At 39.0% G+C, this 15,540-nt stretch overlaps 1 protein-coding gene across 7 annotated transcripts in view; it reads right to left on the bottom strand.

Moving 5' to 3' along the window:
* Nucleotides 1–15,540, bottom strand: part of Herc4 (HECT and RLD domain containing E3 ubiquitin protein ligase 4) — a 75,370-nt gene that overhangs the window by 45,067 nt on the left and 14,763 nt on the right. For 4 of the 7 annotated variants that reach the window (XM_057794845.1, XM_057750983.1, XM_057750982.1 and 1 more), the window contains 5 exons: nt 13,986–14,145; nt 10,130–10,206; nt 6,947–7,168; nt 5,536–5,627; nt 1,576–1,706 (listed from right to left, as the gene is read on the bottom strand). In XM_057794845.1, coding sequence (XP_057650828.1) covers nt 1,576–1,706; nt 5,536–5,627; nt 6,947–7,168; nt 10,130–10,206; nt 13,986–14,145 — 682 coding nt within the window. Of the gene's footprint in view, nt 1–1,575; nt 1,707–5,535; nt 5,628–6,946; nt 7,169–10,129; nt 10,207–13,985; nt 14,146–15,540 lie in introns of those variants that run through there. The other 3 variants (XM_057750985.1, XM_057750986.1, XM_057750984.1) reach the window with 2 other exon arrangements.

Genomic DNA, 15,540 nt, shown 5'->3' with positions numbered 1-15,540 from the left:
CAGAGTTCAAAGCCAGTCTGGTCTACAGATCTAGTCCCAGGAACAGAGAGACCCTATCCTCAAAAGCAAAAACAAAGATAAAGCACATTGGAATTGGGCAATATTTTCTCAATTACACCATAGTCACAGGCAGCAAAAAGACAAAACGACAAAACTTTACATCTGTGTGCATACCTAAAAGTACTATTGACCAGATACAATGGCTCATGCCATTAATCACACCCAGCTATTAGGAAGATTCAGAGAACTGAGGACCATTTATGTCCAGGGCTTTGGGGTCAATCTCAATCTGTGTGTGTGTGCACACACGCATGCACACCAGAAGACAATCTCTGGCATCGTCTCTTCTGACACAAGGTCTCTCAGTAGTCTGGCTCTACAATTAGGCTACAATGGCTGGTCAGCAAACCCCAGAAATTCTGTTTTTGTCTCATCAATGTCAGGCTTATAAGCACATGTCACCATGTCCAGCATTTTATATAGATTGTGGGTACTGAACTCAGGTCCTTGTCCTAGCAAGGCAAGTACTTTATTATCAGCTATCCCCCACTAGTCCTGGATCTCATGTATTTCTCTCTTCCTTTTTTGTTTTTAAATAAACTATTACTTTATTTTATTATATGGGTATTTGCCTGTAGGTATGTCGATACACCACATGCATGCCTGGTGTCCATGGAAGTCAGGAAAGGGTATTGGATCTGGAGTTAGAGATGGTTGTGAGATACCATATAGGTGCTGGAAATAGAACTCGGGCCCCCGGGGAAAAGCAATCAGTGCTCTTTAATCATATGGTGATACTCTGTCTGTGTTCAAAAAAATAAAGCTTGCCTGAAGATCAGAGTGCAGAGCTAAACTACTTACTTGTTGGCCATAGAGGCCAAGCAGTAGTGGTGCACACCTTTAATCCCAGCACTCAGGGGGACAGAGGCAGACAGATCTCTGTGAGTTCAAGGCCATCCCGGGCTATGAGATTGAATTAATGCTGTTTACAGAAATAAAAAATGATTCCATTACAATGGGACATGACTGCTAACACAATCACCGTAAGACAGCTCTGTTACTTTGACTAACTCCTCAGTCGCTAATCAGACATTCAGGAGAAATGTTTTACCTCAAACTATTAATTAGAACCCTAAGATAATTTATTACATAACCCTTTTGAAAAAAAAAAACATAAATTTTTGGTTGTGAGCCTAGCCTTTAACAGCTGAGCTATCTCGAAAAACCAAAAACAAACAAAAAACCATAAATTTTGCTGGGTGGTAGTGGCACACACCTTTAATCCCAGCACTTGGGAGGCAGAGGCAGGTAGATCTCTGAGATTGAGGTCAGCCTGGTCTACAGAGTGAGTTCCAGGTTAGTCAGGGCTATACAGAAAAACCATGCCTTGAAACAAAGGGGGGGGGGTGTGTGAAATTTTTCTTGGAATAGGGACAGAGGAGTAGGTTGTTTGTTTGAAACAGGGACTCCCTATGTAGCCTCCCAAGTGCTAGAATTACAAGAGTGTATCATCAAGCTCAACAGTTCAATAATCAGTCTAGAGACCAAACTTCTCTCTTCTTTACCACAGCTTACCTTCCACAAGCAACCTGAGTAACAATGCTTCCCATAAGTTCAAAAACTTTCCTTGGATTTATTTCATGACTGGTAGAGTTATGACCCAACTGGCCATACCCTCCGGCTCCAAAGGTGAACACTCCACCTTCCTGGAAAACAACAACAACGTATGAGGAAGCTCAATCAAAGAAAACTGTTCAGACATATGAGTTGACCTTTAACATGGACTAAATGTTTTCTTCCCAGCCCTTGAAATTAAACAGATGAAGAAAGTAAGAATGTGTGACAAGCACTCAGAATACAGCTTCAGACCCCTTTTATGTAGAACATTTTAAAGATGTATTGTTAGTGTGGGGAATCAGCTACTCTATGGAGCTGATTCTCTCCTTCCTCCTTTACTACTGAGTTCTGGCCAGTCAACTCAGGTTTCCTTTATCTGCTGAGCTATCTCACCACCTTTCCCTTTTATTTTGAAACAGAATCTCACAGAAATGTCAAGGTTGGTTGGTTCTGAACTTGATCTTAGTTCAGGAAGGCTCCTGCTTCAGCATCTCAGAGCTATGACCACAGGCTTGAACCACCAGGCAGGTGGTTTACATTACTATCAAACAATTTCAGTGTTCATTTAAGAAGTAATTACTGCTGGGCATGGTGGTGCACAGCTGCAATCTCAGCACTAGAGAAGAGGTTGAAAGACTGCCCAAGAGTTTCATAAGCGACACCTTACCAAATATCAACTACCATTACATGAGTCAGGAAATACTTAATTGCACTGCTTCTGAATATCATTATATTCTTTTTTTGAATTCAAAGGACACATTTTTAACACTTCAAAAAAACTTTAAAATACTACTATCTTTAGTTAGGAAGCTAGTTATTCCTTGAACACAGATGCTAGACCTAAATTGAATGTGATGTCCTCCCATCAGGAAGCCAGTGGGCAAAAAGATAACGAGTTTAGGCCAGCCCAAGCTCTATAGAGAATCCTGTCAAAAACAAAATAAAAACAAACAAAAGGCTCTACACACAGAGTACATGCAAGCAAATGCATAGATATGACTTTAAGCATACATAGTTGCTATAAGTGATAATCTTTTTTTTTTTTTTTGAGACAGTTTGTGTAGCCCTGGCTGTCCTGGAACTCACTCTGTAGACCAGGCTAGCCTCAAACTCAGAGATCGACCTGTCTCTGACTCGAGTGCTGGGATTACAGATGTGAGCCACTAGCACCCCACTGAGGATATGTATTTTAAAAAAGAGATATGATACACTACAACCTAACACAACCAGTGTTTTTCTTTTTTTTAATTAATTTATTTTTTTAATTTTATGTTAATTGGTGTTTTGCCATGAGTGTTGGGTCCCTTGGAACTGAAGTTACATAGTTGTGAGCTGCCATGTGGGTGCTGGGAATTGAACCAGGGTTTTCTCTTAACCACTGAGCTGTCTCTCTAGTTCCAACCACAGTGTTTTTCAACTTGATACTTTTCTTCATAACTGTAGTTATGAATGTACAATCTTACATACTGCTTTCAACACCTAACAGCATAATTTTTTATATATTATAGTATAAGGGTGTGCTTTAAGAAACTTTCCATGCCGGGCGGTGGTGGCTCACGCCTTTAATCCCAGCACTCGGGAGGCAGAGGCAGGCGGATCTCTGTGAGTTCGAGACCAGCCTGGTCTACAAGAGCTAGTTCCAGGACAGGCTCCAAAGCCACAGAGAAACCCTGTCTCGAAAAACCAAAAAGAAAAAAAAGAAAAAGAAACTTTCCATATCCAATATAGAGTAGGGCTGGGATACAGCTTTGGTTTCCAATGCTAACACTGTATAATGTAGGTATGGTGGTGCACACCTGTGATTCTAATGCTCAGAAAGTGGAAGCAGGAGAATCAGAAGTTCAAGATCATTCTCAGCTACATTTAGAATTCAAGGGGAACTTGTAATGCCAGACCAAAGAGTCTAAGACTGATCACAAAATTGAGGACATTCTTAGCTATGTTAAGATTTTGTCTAAGCCCAGCAGTGGTGGTGCATGTCTTTAATCCCAGCACTCAGGAGGCAGAGGCAGGTTAATCTCTGTGAGTTCTGAATTCTGAATTCTGGTCTACAGAGTGAGTTCCAGGAGAGCCAGGACCACACAGAGAAACTCTGTCTCAAAAACCACAAACCAAAACCAAAGATTTTTGTCTATAAAGTAAAACTAAAAAAGCAATTTTGAGTTTCTTTTCCTCCTTTTGTGATCTTATGCAAACCAGTACATACTCTGCACCTGAGCTCTATTTCCCAATCCAATGCAATTTCAATACCATTTTTTTTGTTGTTGTTGTTGTTGTTTTTTTTTTTTTGGTTTTTCGAGACAGGGTTTCTCTGTAGCTTTGGAGCCTGTCCTGGAACTAGCTCTTGTAGACCAGGCTGGTCTCGAACTCACAGAGATCCGCCTGCCTCTGCCTCCCGAGTGCTGGGATTAAAGGCGTGCGCCACCACCGCCCGGCTTCAATACCATTTTTATGTTTGAGTGTTTTACCTGGATGTGAGTGCAGTGCCCCAGAGGTCAGATGGGGTGATCTGATCCCCTGAAATTGAATTACAAGTGGTTGTGAGCTGTCATGTGGGTGACAGCAATCAAACCAAATTCTGTGAATCTGAACCCACTGACCTACGTAAGTTCTTAGCCCTGCCAGGGCTACAGAGTGAGACTCTTTATAAAAAAAAAAAGGGGGGGGGAATCTTTTACCAGTTATACAAGACAATATTAGTGAAGTCACGCAGTGGTGGCACACATCTTTTAATCCCATCATAAGGCAGGCTTATCTCTGTGAATTTGAGACCAGCCTGGTCTACAGATCAAGTTCCAAGACAGCCGTACCTACACAGAGACAGCTTTCGATTTCTAAACTTTCTGCCTGTCTCCCTCTATCCCGCACCACCCCATCAGTTGAAGCGGTACTTGGAGATAGAACCCAGAACCTCCCGTTGTCAGACAAGCTGCATCCCTAGCCCTTCTGAAACATCAACTTCTAATCTGACCAAAGAACAATTTCCAAGAATCTTTGTTAATTGAATAAACACAATATATTTTTTCCAGTAAAGATTAGCTGCACTCTGTTTTGTTTTTGTATTGTTCAGGATCTCATGTAGGTCCCTACATAACTTTTTACTGGGCTACACCCATCGTCTGAATAAGTTCATTTCCATTTGACATCTAGTCACCACAGAAATACCCCAGAAAATGAAACATAAATGTTAAAGTAACTGATACTGTTCTGAAAACAAGCTGTAATTACTAGCACAGTACTCAGCCTACAGATAACAGAAATTCACTGATTCTTTACTTGTTATAAAATATTTATAAACCAAATGGAAGCTTAATGCAAATTAGGCAGAATGACAGAGTACAAATGGGACTGACACATAGCATGCACTGTAAGCCTGATGAACTAAATTCATTTTCATTCATATTTTTTAATAATCCCAGCTACTCAGGAGGCTAACATGATTAAAAACCCAAGGTCAGCCTAAGCAATTTAATTTAGCAAGTTCCTATCTAACATTAAAAAGGGCTGGAGATGCGGCTCAGTGGTAGAGAAGTGACCTAGTACACCCAAGGTCTTGAGTTTTAATTTCTATTATCAACACCACAGACAAACACCCCTCCAAAAAGGGCTAGGCGTGTACTGAATGCCTGTAACCCCAGCACTCGGGACACCCAGAAAGGGGAGTGTCTACAGTTTAAGGTGAGTTTGGGTTACATAATCATTTAAACACTGCTGCAATCGCATGTGACAGTGAATCAAAACGCACAGTTCCTAACCCTAAGCATTAAGACATGTTACTTTCAAAAATAATTTAGGTCTTTTTAAAGATAAAGTTTCTGAAACACAAAAACTGCTCAAGTTTAATGGAAATATCACAAAAGCATTCACCAATTATGAAAAAATTACTGTGAATAATAAAAAGTTTTATAAATACAATACCTTGGTTAATGCAGCAGTATGATCTTCTCCGCAACAAATATAAACTATTTTCTGAGATCTTAGTGACTTTAGTAAATTAGGAACATACCTATCTGAAAATTCCAATAAAAGATGTTAATGATATTTTTAAACTAAAATTCTTCTAAAATGTGCTTCCTCTACAGATTTCCAAACTCAGTAGACATAATACTAATTTCTACTATCACTTCAAGACTTTGTAAAAGACTATAAAATTGGGTTTCCAGGACTCTACTCCTATGATAAACAATTCAAAGATGAGCATTAAATCACCTTTATGCCAATGTGCACAAGGCTGAGCAATCCAGTTTAGTGTTTCAGATTTTCTACATGTGTATCATTATTTATTCTGTAATGGCTAAGCTCAGAGACCCTACTCAATAGCCTACCAAACTTTCTGCTTTTTGTGGAAAAACATATACACAGCATAATATGAACATATTTTATGCAGAATAAAAATCATCTAATTCTATGAGAAAATTATTTGCTTATCATTTACCAGTCATTACTAGGTTAAAAACTCACTTTGGCCACCTCAGTCATTAAAAGTATGTTGAATTTTAAAACCTATGGACTTGTGTGCCATTAGTATTCAAAATACTGGCAGATAAAATATTGTAACTTTAAAAATTGCCATTTTTTTATTAAAAATGTTTATTTTCAAGACTATCATCAGTGTAAAAAGTTCAATCAAAAGTTAATGTAATAACCCCAGATCACATAAATCTAATTTAAAACACATCAATTGAATATATCATATTACTTTCCTAGAGCAAATTTATTTTCAGTATCAGGCCAAGCCATTGCATGCATGTTCTACCAGGAAGCGATATATGCAGCTTCTTCACTAATTTATTTTATAGCTTCTTTCCATTAATGGTGGCCAATACTGGAACAACATTGGCTACCAATTAAAAGCAGTATTTGTAAACTGTCTTGACCCCCAGTAACAAAGATTTAGACAGCATAAACTTCTTTTCTTCCAGTGTTGAGGAATAAAACCATAGGCTCCTGTGTGGTAGGCAGCACTCTACCATGGAGCTATCTTATACCTTCAGTCCAAACAATCTAAAAATCTTTCCTTGTTTTGGTGGGGGAAAGGTGTTAGGGGTTGAACCCAGGAGCCTTGTGCACACTAGGCAAGAGCTTTTCCACTGAGCTCTATCTCCAGGCCTCAAAAAACTTTCCAACTTATTATATGCTATTTTTTTTTGCCTTCCCATGATCTTCACAAAACATTACCACATTAAAATTTTAAATTAATATCCTCAATTCCACCTCTACTTGTCCTGGGGAGATCTGGGCATATATATCTCCAACACTCTTAAAAAGCACTCATTCATCTCGGAAAATGATCTTTTAAAACATATACTTGAACATAATGAGAACCTACCATTTTCATCATTAAGACCTAGCTGACCAAATTTGTTACGTCCCCATCCAAAGATAGCCCCAGAAAGGGTGAGCACAAAACTATGGGCTCCTCCTGCTGCGACTTGCATGAATGGAATTCCAAGTAAAGACTTGATGAGCTGTGGTGAAGTCTGCTTTTTATAGTCAATGCCTAGACCCAGCTGGCCATATTTATTCTGTCCCCAACAGAAAACTTCACTTGCTGTAAGACAAAAATTGTAAAATTATTTTACACACACATAATTTGCATAATTTAATATAATGAGACATCCTCTCATTAGATGAAAATACATACTTACTAGCAATGAAGTTTCTTTCTATGAAAACATACTACTACCTAAAAGACTTTCCTTATCAGGATGCTTTTAAGTCGGAGAAAAACACTGGTAAATAGTAATACAATTAAAGATGCGTGGGGTTCACTAAGGATACTCTACAACAAATGACTGTCCCTCACTAACATCCCTCATCTTTCTCTCTTACTCTCTAACTTCTCTTCTAATCTCAAGGCTTCAGTTATCAACACACACAAATTGAAACAGAAAGAAACACCTTGTAACATACTGCTTTTCTGACACCCATACATGGATGTTTCAAAACTACTTCTAATTCAATATGCCTAAAATGAGTGATGTCTCCTACCCTACCTATTTCCACTTCCCATACATCTCTCTTCCCAGTGCTGCCCTCTATCAGAGGCAGATATCCAGGGATGTTATGACCCTTCTCAGACATCACCAAATCTAAATCTACTAACTATTACTAAGTCACATAAAGTTTTCTTTCTAATAATAGGATTTTTTTTAGCATCCTTCCTGATTCCTTTTATCATTTTTCTCTGTTTGCCTCTTTTTTCTTAATTTATCTAACTTTATTTTATGTACATTAGTGTGAAGGTGTCAGATTCCCTGGAACTGGAGTTACAGACAGTTGTGAGCTGCCATGTGGGCTAGGAATTGAACCCAGGTCCTCTGGAAGAGCAGTCAGTGCTCTTAACCATTGAGCCACCTCTCTAGCCCATGCCTGTTACTTTTGATTCATCTGTCAGACTATTTCGCAACTTCAGATATTTTTTACTAAAACAACTAACAATAATCTAGTAAGCATAATAATGAGTAAATTTAAAAGTTTATACTACAAAATAGTACACATTTAAAACTAAGCCTCTAAGCCGGGCGGTGGTGGCGCACGCCTTTAATCCCAGCACTTGGGAGGCAGAGGCAGGCGGATCTCTGTGAGTTCGAGACCAGCCCGGTCTACAAGAGCTAGTCCCAGGACAGGCTCCAAAACCACAGAGAAACCCTGTCTCGAAGAAAAAAAAAAAAAACTAAGCTTCTAGGCTGGGGAAATGGCTCAGCTGGGAAAGTGGAAAGGAGCTCAATAGGCTCCTAGAACCCATGTGGGAGGAGGGGAAGCCAGGTATAGTAGCGTGCTCCTGCAATCTCTAGCACTGGGAAGAGGAGACAGTAATGTCTCTTAGGTTCACTGACTAGTCAGCTTATCCTAACTCATTTAGTAAGCTCCAAAGTAGTGACGACCTCTCTCAAAAAGGGAAAAAAAAAAAAAAAAAAAAAAAAGAAAAAGAAAGAAAGAAAGAAAAAAAAAGAAAGGGTATATGTCACCAGAAGACCAACTCCCAACCAAGGCTGTCCTTTGGATCCAAATCTGTGTACATATAGCTAAAAAAATAAAAGTTGGCGTCTCTTTAACCTTTGTTCAAGGACAGCCTGAGCTACAGAGTCAAGACTCTGCCTCAAAAACAAATAAAACAAACAAACAAAAAAGCCAAAGAAAACAAAAGCAAAAAAGGGTAGACTTGAGGGGAGAAGTCTGGAGCTTCCCACTGCACTCAGGATGAACATTCCTCACTCACCGCACTCCAGCCACACTTACACTCCTTTGCACACATGTGCTGATTTCACCACCCTAATCACCTTCTAACTTTTTGTTCAGCTCACTTCTAGTCTTCATTCTCATTAAATGTTCTATAAACTGTAAAGTTTTTCTCTACAGACTTTTCACAGTATATAATTATGCTGTAATTTGTGTGATTCTATGAGGTTTAGGAATGCAGTTATCACTTACTGTATACTCATCTGTATAGTTCATACAAAATGCTCAGAAGGCTTGCTGCATGACTATGATACTACCTAAAGCTATATAATGCAAAAAATAAAAACCAGCTTCAGATGGCAAACTTTTTGTTGTTGTTTTGTTTCTTTTTTCTGAGACAATTTTTGTGTAACTCTGGCTGTCCTTGTTTACTGAGTTAAAACCTAGTATTTTGTTTACAGTAGACCCCATCAGGCAGTTATAGAGGCACTAGAACTTATTTTCTGGCATAGTCTAAGTAAGCTGGCCTGGAACTTGCAGAAATCTTCCTGCTTCAGCTTCCCAAGTGTTGGGCTTTATAGGTATGTATCACCATGCTGAGCTGAATTTATCATTGCATTTTTATTCATGTGTTCAACTGTGTGTGTGCACACCCAAGAAGGTGTTGATCATTTGGAGCTGGAGTTACAGAGCTGCCTTACATGGGTGCTGGGAACTGAGCTCAGGGCCTCTGGAAAAGTCACTTCTCCAGTTCAAGGTTTATCTTTTTAAGTGGTAACACAAAAACCATGGGTGATTCTCTATTCATTTTCCAATCATTAGTTGGCATATGAATAAATTAAACCAGAAAGAAGAATGTAAACAAAACTAATACGATACTTATCCTCCTCTGTGCTTAATTCCTAAAAGGCTTAGATATAAAATTTAATGAGATGGGGGAGAGCAAGTTTCCTCTGCACTCTGGAGGCAGAGGCAGTCAGATCTCTGAGTTGGAGGCCAGCCTACATAGTCTACATAGTGAGTGTTCATCAAGAGCTACACAGTGAGAACCAAAAACTAGTAAGAAAAACTTAAAGAGAGAATTACATGGAGTATCATGTTCATGAGTTAAAAACCTTAACACTGTTAAAGATTATTCTGAAACTGATTTATAGGCAATAATCTCAACAAATATTTTAGCAGTTCTGTGTATGTGAAAACTTAGCTGATTTAAAACACATACAGAAAACAATTCAAACGCAGGACAAATCCTATAAAAGGAGAAAGTTAGAGGTCTTTTTGTTCAAAGCACCAAGCAATAACTTTTAGAAAGAAAAGGCCAAATGCTTACCTTTAGAAAGTGCAAGTGAGTGATAGTAACCACATGCAACCTGTACTATCTGGATATCCGAAAGACTTTTAATATTTCTAGAAAAGAAGAGCAGAATCAGTTCCCTGTGAGTAACAAGTGGATCTTGTATGCTACTTATGTGCCATACACTGGCCATTTATTATGTGCAAGTTTGTCTTTCCAGGGTGCGCCATCTTTTTCAGTCAGGCTAATTATCAAAACTTCAAGTTAAAACCAGTAATCACAATGTTAAATATTATGTATTTTTTTAAAAAAAGTAAAAGATGGGCTGAGAAAACACCTTAAAAGACAAAATAGGGCCGGGCGATGGTGGCGCACGCCTTTAATCCCAGCACTTGGGAGGCAGAGGCAGGCGGATCTCTGTGAGTTCGAGACCAGCCTGGTCTACAAGAGCTAGTTCCAGGACAGGCTCCAAAACCACAGAGAAACCCTGTCTCGAAAAACCAAAAAAAAAAAAAAAAAAGACAAAATAGGGAGGTTGGGAGTTTAGTGCAGTGGTAAACAAGAGCGAGGTCCTGGGATTCGGTCCTCAGCTAGGGAAGGTGGAGACAAAAACAAAACAAACCAAAATGACAGAATAAAAGCCAAGTGCACAATGTTTACAGATAAATACCCTTTAGGATGCTCTTATTCAAACGTTTTCTTCCATTATCCAGTACTTTTCTTAATTTTTACAGTGCGAAACTTGGCAGTTTATTTGGAAGACCAATTATTCTAAAACTAGTGCTCTCCTAACTCAGAACTGTGGACCCCATTCCTTCCCCCTAGCCTGCCCTTCTCAATCTGCACTCACAGCAGTGGCATCTGTGTTAACTAAAGAAATTTAGTCCATTCATATTTATTATAATCAAAATGTATCTTTTCTTTTTTGGCTATCTTGTATTCTTTCTTCACGCTCCTAAATTTACCTAACTGCAATGTCCTGTACTTCCCCTTCACCTGACCAATCTTCTACTAATTTTCTGAACAAATACTTTCTTTTTTTAAAAAAAAAAAAAAAATTTATTTATTATGTATACAATATTCTGCCTGTGTGTATACCTGAAGGCCAGAAGAGGGCGCCAGACCTCCCTACAGATGGTTGTGAGCCACCATGTGGTTGCTGGGAATTGAACTCAGGACCTTTGGAAGAGCAGGCAATGCTCTTAACCATTGAGCCATCTCTCCAGCCCCACGAATACTTTCAAGAAAAGGGGAAAGAAGGAATTTTTCTTATTTGCCTTTTTCTGACAATGCCGTCTGACCTGATTCTGCCCTCTGGATATATATATATACATATTTCTTAACCACAGAACCTTAGAGCTGTGTTTCAAATCAGCAGGTTCCAATGTAACTTCAGTTTTTAAAATCATTACAAAATACCATAGCAAAATAAATGCAAAACAGTTAGAAACAAAAATACATGGATGTGTATAATTACGCTGAAGTTAGTATTAACTCTTACTGCTTATGGGTACCACCCACAAAGCACACTGATCTTTTCACCATATTAAATTACTCTGGAGAAAAAAGCCTACTCCAGTTACTAATTTACAAGTTCACATAGAACACTTCATAATACTACATTTTCACAGAGCCCTGTTTTTCTGTCTTCATACTGTTATCACTACTACATATTTACTTAATATTTGTCTCCTGTGCCAAACAATATAATATATTCTGCAAAGGTAGAATATTCATGAGATTCCCAATGCCTGACACAGCGCTGGGCAAACACCAGTTAACTGAACACACCATTTTTAAAGGCCTGTAGAGTGAGTTTGAAGCCAGTTAGAGGTACACAGTGAGATGCTGTAAAATTAAACAAACAAAACCACCACCTTAAATGACAACCCACTAAATTCTCCAGTTAAAAATGAGCAACTAAAGCTAGAGATTATTACAAACTCTCTACCATCAAACTCCATGACCTAGAAGAAGCAGACCAATTCCGGAACAAAAACACTTAAAAACTGAACCATGAAGGAAACACAAAACTCAAAGATCAGCAAGAAGGAGTAAGATAGAACCGGTACTAATGTGTCCACCAAAGAAAGTCAAAGACCTGATGGTGGCTTCTCTGCTGAGGCCAACACCTAAAGAACTGATACTGACTCTCAGATTACTTTGAAACATTCAAGAGAAATGAATTCACCTACTCTGATACTAGTAACAAATAAGGGCATATCATAAAAGACTAGAGGCTGAAGAAATAGGTATAAAAGGAGTATATTTCTACATAATAAAGATGTTACAGAAAATGCACAACTAGGGGGCTGGAGAGGTGACTGATTAAAAGCACTTGCTGCCCTTGCAAAAGATGCATATTTGGTTTTTCCAGCACCCACATGTCAGCTCACAACCATCTGTTGCTCTCGTTCAGTGGTTCTCAACCTATGGACCACGACTCCTTTGCGGGTTGAGTGGCACTTTCATAGGGGGTGAATATCAGATATCCTGATTTACATTATGATTCCTAACAGTAGCAAAATTACAGTTATGAGTTAGCAACAGAAATAATTTTATGACTTGGGGGTCACCACAGCATGAGCAACTAACTGTATTATAGGGTTGCAGCCGTAGGAAGGTTGAGAACCACTGCTCTAGTTCCACAAGAACTGATGCCTTCTTCTGCCTCTCTGGGCACTCACACAGTGCATACACATATATACATGCAGACAAAACACTCATACACATAAAAAAAGAAAATCTTAAACAGCAACAAAAAAACCCAAGAAGTTAACATACAGGATAAAAGCTAAATGCTCCCTCCAAGATTTAAAACAAGAACTAGAATAGTGCTGCATACCTTAAGTCCCAGTATTGGTGGGGAGGGGGGGTCCATTTCTAATGGAATTCTACACTGACTTAAACAGACAAAAATAAATTAAGCCTTAAAATAAAAAAGGTCAGAGAAACATGTAATCAATAGGTATTTTTTTTGTTTGTTTTTGAGACAGGGTCTCCCTATAAAGCCCTGGCTGTCTTGGAACATCATATATAGACCAGGCTGGTCTTGAACTCACAGAGATCTGTCTGTCTGCCTCTACTTCTAAGTAGTGGGATTAAAGGCATGCACCACCACCCAGTAACCAATCAATATTTAATAAATATTCCAATAGCTAGGACACCTGATAGAATAGAAGCAGCAGCTTAAATCAGCCTATCCAGTCAGAAGAAAACAATTGAAGCAGCAGCTTAAATCAGCCTATCCAGTCAGAAGAAAACAACTGCTACTTCTTTTTTTTCTTTTTTCCAAGAAAGGTTTTCTATGTATAGACCTGGCTACCTGGGAACTTACTCTGTAGAAGACAGGCTGGCCTCCAACTCACAGAGATCCACTGTCTCTGACTCCAAGAGATAGGATTAAAGACATGTGCCACCATACCTGGCATTCTACTTCTTTAAGAACAAAAATTGTTGGGGGCTGGAGAGATGACTCAGAGGTTAAGAGCATTGCCTGCTCTACCAAAGGTCCTGAGTTCAATTCCCAGCAACCGCATGGTGGCTCACAACCATCTGTAATGGGGTCTGGTGCCCTCTTCTGGCCAGCAGGTATACACACAGACAGAATATTGTATACATAATAAATAAATAAATATTAAAAAAAAAGAACAAAAATTGTATCCATTATGAAGACAACATCAGTTATATAAAAAACAGCCAACCAAATACCTCAACCCCAATCAGTAACAGAGCCAACTTAGTAAATTCTAAGAAGATTCAAAGGGGAAAAATAATGAGGCAACAATATTTACATACTCACAGTAAGCAGAGTGCTCACCATAAGCAAAATGACTTAGATAAACAAATTTATTATAAAGATTAAGGACCTCTTTGTGGTCACCTTTGTTACCTGGGTACTCTGATACATTCCTCTGATCCTAGGAGGCCAAGTTGTCCATCAGAGTCGAGACCCCAAGCATACACCTGGCCCTTGTCATTAAGTGCTAATGTATGAGCTTCTCCACATGAAACAGCTACGATATTTTGGGCATCCAGGGCAACAACCTGCTCTAACAGAACAGAAGTCAAGAAGAGAAACATTACATTCTAATTGAGCTTGAAATGAGAATAAACATATTCGATTCTCATCGTCTATCAAAAGAAAGATGCTTAAACATAAAAAACAATCAGTTGTGATGAAAAATTGACAAATACGGGCGGTGGTGGTACATGCCTTTAATCCCAGCACTCGGGAGGCAGAAACAGGTGGATCTTTGTGAGTTCGAGGCCCAAGAGCTAGTTCCAGGACAGGCTCTAAAGCCATAGAGAAAGAAACCCTGCCTCGAAAAACCATAAATAAACAAACAAACAAACAAATAAATGAATAGATAAATAAATAAATGGGTGAAACTGACAAATATGTTCCACATACAATTCTCACTGTGATAATACCACTACGGATAATAAGTGACCTGAACATCTTTGAGAAATTTAGGGCTCATCAAGTTGATCTCAGAAGTACTCTATTAAACAACACCACTGAAAAAGAAACTATGTAACAATAATAACCCTTGGGCTATTGGAATTTTAGCCAGTAATTCAGACTAACTTTATCATACAGACACTACAATGTAGTATTCTTGGGTTTTTGGGTTTTGTTTGTTTTGTTTTTCAAGACAGGATTTCTCTGTGTAACAGCCCTGGCTGTCCTGGAACTTGTTTTGTAGATCAGGCTGGCCGCAAATTCAGAGACCTGCCTGCCTCTGCTTCCCGAGTGCTGGGATTAAAGGCGTGCGTCACCACAACCCGACCAGTGTAGTATTCTTAATGAAATAATCTCAACTGGTAATTTATTTACAGATTTTTGTTGTTGTTAGTTTTTTGAGACAGAATCTCATTATTGCAGCCCAGGGTGGTCTGAACTTGAGTTCTTATGCCTCTGCTGCCCAACTGCTGGGATTACAGGCATGGACCGTCACTCCAGGCTCAGATTTTAAAATATAAAATCTGCTGGGATATGATGAACAGAGAGCTCAAAGGTATTATGCCCATTATAAATAGTAGGTTTCAGTTTATAGATTTCCACTTTAGCATCAACAGCTATAAACCCCCTCACGTGGTTAAAATAAGTTCAAGTTTTATTTTTTAAAATATTTATTTATTTATTATGTATACAATATTCTTTCTGCATGTATGCTTGACGGCCAGAAGAGGGCACCAGACCTCATTACAGATGGTTGTGAGCCACCATGTGGTTGCTGGGAATTGAACTCAGGACCTTTGCTCTTAACCACTGAGCCATCACTCCAGCCCCCTAAGATCAAGTTTTAAATCAAAAGTAGCCAGCCAGTGACAGGTCGGTGGGTTAAGAGCACTTGCTGTTCTTACAGAGGACCTGGGCTCAATTCCCAGCATCCACAGAGTAGCTTGCAAAACCTCCAGTTTCAGGGCATCTGAGGTCCGGT

The sequence above is a fragment of the Chionomys nivalis genome, chromosome 19 (assembly GCF_950005125.1).
Source record: "Chionomys nivalis chromosome 19, mChiNiv1.1, whole genome shotgun sequence".
Taxonomy (NCBI): Eukaryota; Metazoa; Chordata; class Mammalia; order Rodentia; family Cricetidae; genus Chionomys; species Chionomys nivalis.
The sequence above is the reverse complement of the archived record's forward strand: the minus strand, read 5'-3'. Positions and strand labels throughout refer to the sequence as shown.